Here is a 10,412-nt window from a genome sequence, read left to right on the forward strand (position 1 = left end):
GGTCGAGCGCGCGATTATTGAGAAACCGATTCGATTTAATATCGCCGGTTATACGTTGGACAAGTTCGATGAGACTGACGTCCGGTTGCTATCTCGCAGGGGCGCGTGGCCACGTGTCGCGACGGCGAGGCATGTCAGGGATATGGAAATTGAGCCAACGCCGGAAACATACAAGGTGCACAATAACAGGCAATTGGCAACGAACGGGAGCGCTTCTACCTGGAAAAAATAAGAGGAAAATGAAGAGTAACAAAATTGAAGTGGTGGCTTCGTTTCTTAGTTATTAATATTTAAACATTGGGCTGAGGAACGCCTGAAGCGCCGCAATGCTTTCTCGAGAATTTCTCGAGAAATTTTATAATTGCTTATTTCTTATTTCTCGAGAAATACTATAATTTCTCGAGAAATACTATAATTTCTCGAGAAATACTATAATTTCTCGAGAAATACTATAATTTCTCGAGAAATACTATAATTTCTCGAGAAATACTATAATTTCTCGAGAAATACTATAATTTCTCGAGAAACGTAATTAACCCTAACGAGCGTATTAATAAAGGCAAAAATATTTTTTTTAAGGTTATGTCATAACCTCTTCTTGTAAAGGATTATCGAAAGGATTAAAGAAAATCATATATTCTTCGAGCGTTTTGACCGGGGAATTCTCTTAAAACAAAAACTGATATTTCCACATATTTTTTTCTTCTATTTATCTCCATACACCCTCTGTAAAAGAAATTCCCTTTTTAATGGTGCCACGTAACTTCTCGTCCAACATGTTCTCTACAATTGTGATACCTCCGAATGACCTTGAGTAAGAAACTTCTACCGGCAGGATGTATTGTCAGGCGCAGACATTGTGGCAGTCCAGTGTACCTTAGAAATGGAGCAGCCACAGAGGGTTTGTTCGCGCGGAACGGGGAGAGATAAAGAAGGCCACGGGACGGGCTCGTAACCGACGTAAAATACCCTCCAGCCGACGGAAACGCGCCCGTGTCATCTCTTCCCGTCCCGCGAGCAACCTGACATTTAATTATCGAGGAGCACCGCGACGGGTGGGTAGGGCGCAACTAGCCGCGCCCCTCTATTCTATTTTCTCGTTCTAAAACAGCTCCTTTTATTGGCTTACAATGGTCACGGCTCTATTGCATCGCCCACGACTTAGATATCCAGTAAACGTCTGAGAAGGCTGTGCGTAAATCTTGGGTGCTGTAGCTCCATGGGTGCTCCTAAATTCGGGGGAAGCCCGTCCTCCTACTTTGCCCCTGCGAATGCAACCCGTTCAGGCTGAACGGAATCTGGTTGCGAGGGCCACTGGTGGGCTACCCCCACCATGACATCTATTGGGACGATATTTTAGTCAATGATCGATTTATTGAACTCCTACTGGCGGAAATACTGTTCAGAGTCACTCAAGTTATAGAAACACTTGTAAAGTAAATTTGGAAATTTGGAAATATACTCAGTCGCACGTGAACTCGGGTTATTTGAACGAAAAATTGTTAGTGGGGAAAATCAATGAACTCCTATTACGTGAATATAATTGATAAAAATTATTAATATTGGTATTTGTTAATATTTATTAATATAAATTTATTAATATTTAATAATATAAATTTATTAATATTTAATAATATAAATTTATTGATATTTTATAATATAAATTTATTAATATTTAATAATATAAATTTATTGATATTTAATAATATAAATTTATTCATATTTAATAATATAAATTTATTCATATTTTTATTTATTAATATAAACTTACTAATATTTATTAATATAAATATTTGTTAATATTTTGTTAATAATTAGCGCTAGAATTAATTAATAAATCCACTTATCCGAACTGCTTCGTCACCCATCGAGTTCGTGTAAACGGAGCTTTACATTATTATTTCTTCGTAGTATAATAAATAAAGTCCCAATGACAGGGGCGGATTTGTATTTAGGCTAAGTAGGCTGTAGGACGGGAAATTTGAGGCGAAAGAAATTGAAAAGTGTTCAAACACAAAGGCTCCAGACAACTTTAAAAACGACTCACTTTCTTTCCATGTAGCAAATTAGTAATAACTCATACGTGAGCTAACATACTGAATTAACTTTAAAATTGTCTCAATTCTTCTAAATTAAAAAATTTGTTGACATTTCGCGGAATAGGGTGGCGAACGTTCGTTAGCCCAGGGGCGCCAAACCTCCAAATCCGCCGCTGCCCAATAAACCGTAAGTCGTGGAGAATATTAGGGCTATTTACAATTATTCTGTGGAAGGTTACCAATTCTCGTTCAGAAAGTTCGCCGCGTCTCCCGGCTATGCAAAAACAGACGAGGCAGGGTTCCAGTGCCAGAATGTCTGGAGCCGCTGAACATCGACCCGTTTACGTTCGCCAGTGGAATGGTACCGATGGACTTGTCCAAAGAAGTCAAGGGCGCCATGGCTGTCCCAACGATAACTGGGAATGAGAGCGCAGCGATTAAGGACGTCACGTGCAAGCTGCTTGTTCTTGACGCAAACAGCGTTCCAATTTCAAATTCATAGAAAAATCACGTCGACTTAACCTCCCATCGGTTACCCTTTCATCTTTCATCTTTTAAAATAGAAGGATCTCTCAGTCGATATTAGTCGATAATTGAAATGGAATCCGCGAGGAAATATCTCCCTCGAAAAATATTAATTAAGAGCGGTATTCACAGTCGCTACTTATTCTTAAGATCACCTTAAGCTTAACAAGCGACTGTGAATACCGCCCTAAATAACAGCATTGATTGATAAAGAAAGGCCCAGGGCCCATTTTCGGGTTCTGTATATCCTAAATTGAAATTAACCTCTTGAGCACGAGAGTTGAAACTTTTGCCATATGTGGTGTGCGGAAATCCTTCAGTCCCATTTAAACGCAGTACCCACTGAACGCCTTTCGGCGTCGTCCGCACAGGCTATATCTAATGGACTAAACGAGAGTAGAGGTGCTTTATACACTCCAAAGTGATTTTACCAAAGTCCGTATCTTCACACATTTATTTCAGCTTGTTCTGGCGACGAAAACATGTTTGCTTCAAGTGCCGTAGGATTTTACGAGTTCGCTGTTACACCGAGTATATCTACTGCAGTTATACTGTTTTCCCGAAATGCCCTGGGAATGGACAAAATTACCATAGACTTTCCATCTTCAACGATTCAAGCCGAATTCACATCGAACGACCCGAACCGTTACCCCGTCCCACTGTCTCGGACTGATCACGCCTGCAAAGATAATAAAAAGTATCGAATAATCATTCGCCGGGCGGTGTGAAATCGATCGCCAGCGGAAGAAAAACAGCGGAGCTGGGAACGAAGAACGGGGAACGATAAATAATCGTGTCACGGTGGAAAAGCGGCTTGAAGACATCGTGTGACTTATTCCGGTCGAACTCACATTCGATTTCGAGGAGGCAAAGAGAACAAGTATATAGTATCATTGCATTGGAATTTTGTTTCTTCTAAATTCGAATGAAATTAAAATATTCAGTCGAAGCTGCAGCATCCTGTCGCGAATATTGTTTCACCTGAGGCATAGAATGTTGCTTAAATGATTGATTATGGTGTATTAGGTTATGAGTCCACAAATGGGAAAACTAAATTTGACAGAATTTTTTTTTGCATTTTTGATTGATATATCGATTAAGTGTCGTTTATCAGGATCAAGCTTGTCGAGATCGTATCCGTCTTCGCGCGAACCAGACGCCCCAGGCTTGGGACGTATAATCTGATCGAACACGAAAGCGGCATTACGGAAGCGAAAAGTGTGGGGAATAAAAATGTTCGACCAGTCTGTCACCAGGCTGTGACATTTTCCTCGACCCAAGTAATACAACATCCTCGTTGCTTCCCTCCAGCCAAGGCTATCTGGTCGATTCCCTTCATGGCAAATGTTTTTTTTTGCCGTTGTGAAATGAAAACCTGTTGCCATTTTAAGTGTATGTTATATTGTTGTGTGAAGAATGCCTTCGAATTCGATTTATATACAGAACAATTGATACTTAATTATCGTCCCTTGATTACTTGGCAACAATGGACTTCTGTTTCTTTTACATATTGTTTGCAGAGAAAAATGACGCCGAGCTTCCAATTGTGTCAGGAGTCGATTTATTTATATAGTCCCGACATCTACCGAGTGCTCTATATTGAAGGTGTTGCCATTATCGGCAGTCTATATTTAAGGTATACCTCGTCTGTGGTTTGTGAAGAGACTGGCAGTCGGTATCGAGTATGTTCCTGTGTTCATTTGCCGATGATCTCACGCGAGTCTGTCTTTATCGTCGCAATCATTATATTAAATAAATTGAGTGTTGTGTTAGACGGAGTCATACTTTATTTTACTACGTACCACCTCATTATTATTATTATTATTATTTCACGGGTATAGTGCCCTTTAGTTTGCAATGATAAGAACTAAAAAAAGGAGGATTACATATAAACTATAACTAAAACTAAAGATAAGAAGAAAGCTGAAATTAAAATTTTAATTTTCTCTTTCTCCCAATTTTGCCCCCTTTCAAATTTGCCTGCTTGCTCCCCCCTAGATTGGGTCCTGACTGTATTGGAACAGATCGATTGGTATTTCTATTTTCTAAATATACACACAAAATTAGCAATTTTAAAGTCCTCAATGTTCTGTGATCCATACAAAGGCAAAACTCTTCTCTATTAAAAAAGGAGCGGAAAACAATAACTTTTTATATTCAATTCGCATTGAATACTAGTATCACTTCAAATATAAAAATTGGATTTGTAGCTTGATCGGTTTATAATAAAATTGAAGGAAAAAGTAGAATTCTATTTCATAAGCAGTTCATATGACAGATGGCATTGCTAATACACGCATATATAGTATTCTAACATTAAATGGTAGCATTTCTGAGGAAGTGCTTGCGGAGTCAATACACCAGCACCGCGTATCTATGTATAAATGTGAGTATTTCTATACATGCACGTGCGATTGATCTGAGAGTACATATTTGAAGTGAGCATCTTTCAGCTCCAGCCCATATCTTTGGCGAAACAAACAGTGCTCGCGCGCCAAACTTATTCAGGGAGGCTACCACCTATTCCTCCTGATACGCTTGAGTACACCGTTCGCGGCATGACGTCTCCCATGCAAATTGATGGAAGCTTAGGCGAAGGTGTAAGTATTTTCAGTGTTTCCATCCTGAGACAAGTTAGGCTACAGGATCAGTAATCTTTGAATTTATTACAAACCTATCGCGTGTCGTGTCTGCTGTCTTCTACAGGGTGGTCAAGTATTAAGAATAGCACTTTCCCTGAGTACACTGTATAGAATTCCAGTTCATATTAACAATATACGAGCGGGCCGTCCCAAGCCTGGCCTCGCTGCGCAGCATTTAAAAGGTATACTCTGTCTAATCGCTAGAATACGATTTACAATTGCCGCTGGATAGATTTCTAATCGAGCAGCGTTTCAGGAGTCGAATTGTTGAGAGATATGTGCAATGCCCGAGTCCAAGGAGCCCACATAGGATCGACGTCGTTGGAATTCAAGCCCGATTCTTTGAACGCAGATAGGAGGCACACGTTTGTCGCGGACACAGGGACCGCCGGTTGCATTTGCTTGCTAGCTCAGGTAGCCCTGCCCTGCGCTCTCTTTTTCCCACCGAGAGATCCCGTTACGCTAATCCTCAAGGGTGGTACAAACGTCCCCATGGGGCCGCATGTAGAATACCTCACGGAAGTGTTGAAGCCATTGCTTAACAGATTTGGAGCTGACTTTGATTTCAGAGTCGTGGCAAGGTATATATACTCAGCGCAGCGTGTTTCCTCCGAGAATATTAATCTTTTAATAATCGATGGAGGGGTTATTATCCGAAGGGAGGTGGCGAAGTGCATTTGTACATAAACCCTGTGCAGGCTTTGAAAGCTGCTACGTTAACCGATCCTGGCGTGCCTCGTAGCATAGAGGGATGGGCGTACGTCGCAGGAGTTGTCCCCATTAAAGTACGTCGCCGAGTTTCCCGGCAAACTTGCCTCGCACCGCGAGTTAACATATCTGTTTGTCGCAGGAGGCACATAAGATGGCGAGCGATGCAAGGTCGGTCCTAGCAGACGGGCTGAGCAAGCATAACATTCGCGTGCCAGCCGTAAATATCGAAGCCTATAAGGAAGACAGATCTGTGGCTGTTGGCAATGGATCTGGGATCAAGTAAGATGCTTCGATAAGTCGAGAAGAACGAGTTGTGCGTATTTAATAACGAAACGTAAACGTTTCTAGCGTAGTTTGCACTACCACTAGTGAATGCATCTTCGGTGGTTCCGGCTTGGGTTCCGGTCGACAGGAGCAAGTGGCTCCAGGTGTACGGGCTGGTAACGAGATACTGGACGCGATATTGTCAGGATCCTGTGTCGACGAGCACGCACAAGATCAGGTATACTTTTTGAAATCTATCAGGTATACTATTTGAAGACTATCGTCGATTTTTATATTCTATGGCGATGTTTTTATCCGTGTGTGTGTGTGTTGTAGTTGGTAATATTCATGGCCCTGGCAAGCGGCACTTCTAGAATTAAACTCGGAAGCAAGCAACTTACTTGCCACACCGAGACAGCTATAAAAGTGGCGGAGATCATGCTAAGTGACCGTAATCTTCGTTTCAAGCTGTGCGAGGACAAAGGCGTCGGGGACAGTACTTGTTATACTTTAGAGTGCGAAGGCTGCGGCTACCAAAATACGAATGCGGGATAAGTCTTGTATGCTTTTACTATCAGCACTGTTTAGACGCGAAACGCATGTATACGTGCAGGAATGTTACTCTACTCTACAAGAGTGACGGAATTGCGGTAAAGGCTTCGTTTTCGAGAGAATTGACTTTGAATTTCAGCAAATACGCGTGCCCCTCAGGCGCCAGATTCGAAGTCAATTTATTGAAATCGAAACCTTTACCGCAATTCCGTCACTCTTGATTTTAGTATTGACTATCGATAGAGCAACATCCTGCATGTACAGCGATATGTATGTCTCATTCCCTTGTTTTTACTCTTTTTAAGAATAAATTATGCAATGGAATCTTCGATATTCGTTTCGGATTCTGTGACAGAAGGGAAACGAAATTCCAACGGTTTATTTTCAGTCGTAATAAGTTTTGTTTAATAAGAAACAATCATTCCTGTTTTTGCCTGAAAAACGGTTCTATCGTCCGCAAGAATTCTGCCTCGAAGACCTCGTCCGAAAAGCGGCTCACTGACGCCCTGGAAAGAGTTGTTTAGAATTTCTCGTAGAGATACTCGAAAAGCAATGAAATTAATACCTAGCAGCCATTTTAATAGAATTTCTGTCTTCCGAGTGCATATTGATGATAAGTGCCATTATTGATGCGTATTCCTCAGCATCTTCCGCTATAAAACCATTCTGCGATCCCGGCTGCGTTTCTATTATGTCAGCCCTGTAATTATTACCAATTGTATCGTGAAACTTCCGTTTCCGTTCGATCGATTACAAGTTTCGAATAAAACCTTGGACCACCAGACGCGTGAGCCACCATAATCAATCCCGCCGCCATGCATTCGACAACACTGATGCCAAAGTGTTCGTTCCACATTGTATGCAGACCTATCGTTGCTTTTTGCAGCTCCGACGTAAGCTCCGAGTACGGTATGTTCAATTTAAACTCCACGTTTTCGTCCAACGCAAAGTGCTTCGATAAATCCTGCATATCCTTCACTCGACCTTCGTCCTCCTCGTTCCGACAGGACCCAATAAGAATTAGTCGAATCTGGAAAGATCAAGTGCGATCAGCAATCGAGCGCATTAAAATTAAGTTACGTCGGGCTCACCTTCTCCCACGTTTCTTCTTTAACAATCGACCGAAGCTCGTACAACGCTCTTAACATTAACGGATGATTCTTCTCTGGCCTAAATTGCGCCACGGAAACTATACGAATGTCGTCAGATTTCTTATCATCACCCAGGAGCGGCAGTTGCGTTAAGTGTTTCACATCGCACGGTGGATAAATCCTGTGCGTCTTTAACGGACACTTCCAGATCGTGTTAATGTGCTCCTCGGTCCACGAAGAGTTCACCATTATAATCTCCGCTCTTCTGCCGGCCCAACCGTACATCTAGAGCGATTGCCAGAAATTACAATGTTCGAGCATAATTACTTCACAATCCCAGCGTACTTACAAACGCAAATAATTTGTAGTAAGCAATCTTGGCTGCGGATAAGAACGGATTTCTAGCTATGACTTTTCTGTTATTATGCGAGATGACTCTTCTGTAAACGTGCCTCAACATATCGGTCGAAATCGTCGGGTAATGAGTGTAGCTCGCTACTCGACATCCGCCAATATATTTGAATAACGGGTACGTGAATGCGTAGCCCATTGTGTCAATGTAAATGTCTGAAATTATGTTACGTTTAATCGGTGAAATAATCGCCGAGGCTACGCGAAATTTGCGTACCTGGTACGAAGCTGTTTAAAGCCTCGATGCCCAGCCATATCGATCCCAAGCTTTGACCCAGCAGCGTGAAATAAGGGTACATGGTAGCTTCCACCCATCTCCGCTTATGTAGATACACAAACTCCACTTTGCGCTCCAGTTGGAAGTTAAATACTTTCTTCACTTTATTGAGAATCTGCTCTGGGTCGGCGTCCAGGTCCCCGGTGTAAACTACTATATGCACATTCGGATACCTGCGAACAACGGAGTGTTAACCCATCGTGGTCACACCTTTTAATCAAAAGTTGGGCACACGGGGTTCACTGTACCCCAGCGTCATTTTTTCGAGTTACCATTTTCGTATTTTTGAATCTTTTAACTTTTCAGTGATAATTGTACGTTCGTAGTACTTATACAATCATAGTCTAATAGTCTGTTTCTAGAAATGTAAATTTTGATATGATAAAATTTGTAGTTGAAAACGAGCAATTTTCCACGGTTGTGGGAAAAAAGTGATTTTTTAATTTTTTTTATTTTTTTTCTTGCGATAAATCCCCTTTGGAAGTCGTAAAGACACAACATTTTAACTCGAAAATTATTCTTGGGGTACAATGTACCCCGTGTGACCACGAAGGGTTAAGCTCGTTAGAAGCTCGAACCTGGTTTGTATGGCACTGATCGCAGCCCAGAGTACTCGTTCGCCACCGCCACCAGAATTACAGTAAGGATGAAAGAAACCCACGACCGTTTCCTTACGCGATCGTTCGGCTCGTTTCTTGGCATACAACTTCCTCCAGGTTATTAACAAAACAGGCAGAGCGATGCAAATGCACAGTATCTTACCGATAGCTAGTACCAACAACATAGTTAACGATAATGTCGCTCAGGTTCTGAAAGAGCGACAGAGTGATAAATATACGGGAAGTTTGTTATGACTTAAGCTTCCCAAGTGATATTCATGGATCTTACACAAAGGTATAAAAGGTTTGGGTCTCCGTCGTGAAGGCGTTCCCGAGTTCAGCGAATTGCTTTGACACCTGTACTCGCACACTTATTTACAATTGCTTTGTGAATTAACAGCAAAACTTTCGGCATACAATAGTCAGCTGACATCATTAATTGATACGCAGGACTAAAACTGAAGCATATAATGATTTATTTACTTTTCGCCCTCATTGTCCCGTGCACATACCGGCTTAGGAAACAAATCGATCATTGATAAGGTCCGACAAAAAATACGTTTATTCGAAATAGCAAATATGAGACGATCCTCTTCGATATGTAAATTTCTACGTTTAATTATTTAATTCTTTTAGATTAATCTATCCATCGTTCCGTCAACAAAACTAACAGCTGCTACGAGCAGACGACGTTTCATCAAATTTTACTCATAAACGTGAGATTCGATTTAAACGTTTATTGGCTGAGAGTTTGATAAAATTCGTCCAATCTGCGCCGAGCTTCAGCAGTTGATCGCAGTGGTGATCGAGAAGCAGGTTTGAGCGAATTTAATTTTAAAGTCGCGAATAAAATTTATATGCATTAAATATTCAATTTCATGGAAACTATATTAAGGTAGCGCTCAAGTCTGCTCGGGGCAAATCGCGCACTACCTAGTGTAGATGTCCCAATCGGAACGCACCTTGAGTTTCTGCGTATGCTGCACGCTCGCTGCACCGGAAGTGAAAAGGTTCTAGGGAATTCTCTGCACCACCACTACGCGCAGTAACTAACAATAAAACGGAACGGTTGTCTCTGCACTTCATGCGCAGTATGCGTGAATCGGAACGCACCCTGCTTCTCCTCTGCGTTTCTGCGTTTGCTGCATGCTCGCGCAGAGTATTGACACCAATTCTTAGGTCCATGATCGGAATGCACCCCATGTTTATATGCTCCAAAGTTCGAGAGTTTCGAATCACGAAAACGATGGAAACTTTCGAATTCTCGAAACTCGAAGCTTCGAGGGGTTTCGAATTCTCGA

General features: G+C 41.6%; 2 protein-coding genes across 3 annotated transcripts; one reads left to right on the forward strand and one right to left on the reverse strand.

Annotated features, from left to right (window-relative positions):
* Positions 1 to 4,855: 4,855 nt before the first annotated feature.
* Positions 4,856 to 7,515, forward strand: Rtca (RNA 3'-terminal phosphate cyclase). The gene is made up of 8 exons (XM_076806858.1): positions 4,856 to 4,950; positions 5,018 to 5,164; positions 5,271 to 5,388; positions 5,463 to 5,787; positions 5,850 to 5,991; positions 6,057 to 6,196; positions 6,266 to 6,419; positions 6,518 to 7,515. Exons 1-8 carry the CDS (start codon positions 4,885 to 4,887, stop codon positions 6,734 to 6,736), a joined length of 1,311 nt encoding a protein of 436 aa, XP_076662973.1. The 5' UTR covers positions 4,856 to 4,884; the 3' UTR covers positions 6,737 to 7,515.
* On the reverse strand, positions 7,111 to 9,931 carry Alg11 (ALG11 alpha-1,2-mannosyltransferase). 2 transcript variants are annotated; one of them, XM_076806855.1, is made up of 9 exons: positions 9,624 to 9,931; positions 9,401 to 9,569; positions 9,091 to 9,321; positions 8,453 to 8,685; positions 8,174 to 8,391; positions 7,825 to 8,109; positions 7,504 to 7,763; positions 7,299 to 7,433; positions 7,111 to 7,239 (listed from the first exon to the last, which is right to left on the reverse strand). In XM_076806855.1, the coding sequence occupies exons 3-9, from the start codon at positions 9,294 to 9,296 to the stop codon at positions 7,152 to 7,154; spliced, it is 1,425 nt and encodes a 474-aa protein (XP_076662970.1). In that variant the 5' UTR covers positions 9,297 to 9,321; positions 9,401 to 9,569; positions 9,624 to 9,931; the 3' UTR covers positions 7,111 to 7,151. The 2 variants fall into 2 exon arrangements, with proteins under 2 accessions (XP_076662970.1, XP_076662969.1); XM_076806854.1 differs by having other exon boundaries at positions 9,401 to 9,931.
* Between the last annotated feature and the right edge of the window lie 481 nt (positions 9,932 to 10,412).

The sequence above is a fragment of the Andrena cerasifolii genome, chromosome 2 (genome assembly GCF_050908995.1).
Source record: "Andrena cerasifolii isolate SP2316 chromosome 2, iyAndCera1_principal, whole genome shotgun sequence".
Taxonomy (NCBI): Eukaryota; Metazoa; Arthropoda; class Insecta; order Hymenoptera; family Andrenidae; genus Andrena; species Andrena cerasifolii.

Excerpts from the sequence above, each read along its gene's own strand:
- Rtca (XM_076806858.1), top strand. The coding sequence starts at position 4,885 with ATGGTAGCATTTCTGAGGAAGTGCTTGCGGAGTCAATACACCAGCACC. Across the intron at positions 5,165-5,270 it reads ATGGAAGCTTAGGCGAAGGT|GGTGGTCAAGTATTAAGAAT; the intron begins GTAAGTATTTTC and ends TGTCTTCTACAG. Across the intron at positions 5,788-5,849 it reads GATTTCAGAGTCGTGGCAAG|GGGTTATTATCCGAAGGGAG; the intron begins GTATATATACTC and ends TAATCGATGGAG.
- Alg11 (XM_076806855.1), bottom strand. The coding sequence starts at position 9,296 with ATGTTGTTGGTACTAGCTATCGGTAAGATACTGTGCATTTGCATCGCT. Across the intron at positions 8,110-8,173 it reads ACTACAAATTATTTGCGTTT|ATGTACGGTTGGGCCGGCAG; the intron begins GTAAGTACGCTG and ends CAATCGCTCTAG. Across the intron at positions 7,240-7,298 it reads TCTATTAAAATGGCTGCTAG|GGCGTCAGTGAGCCGCTTTT; the intron begins GTATTAATTTCA and ends AACTCTTTCCAG.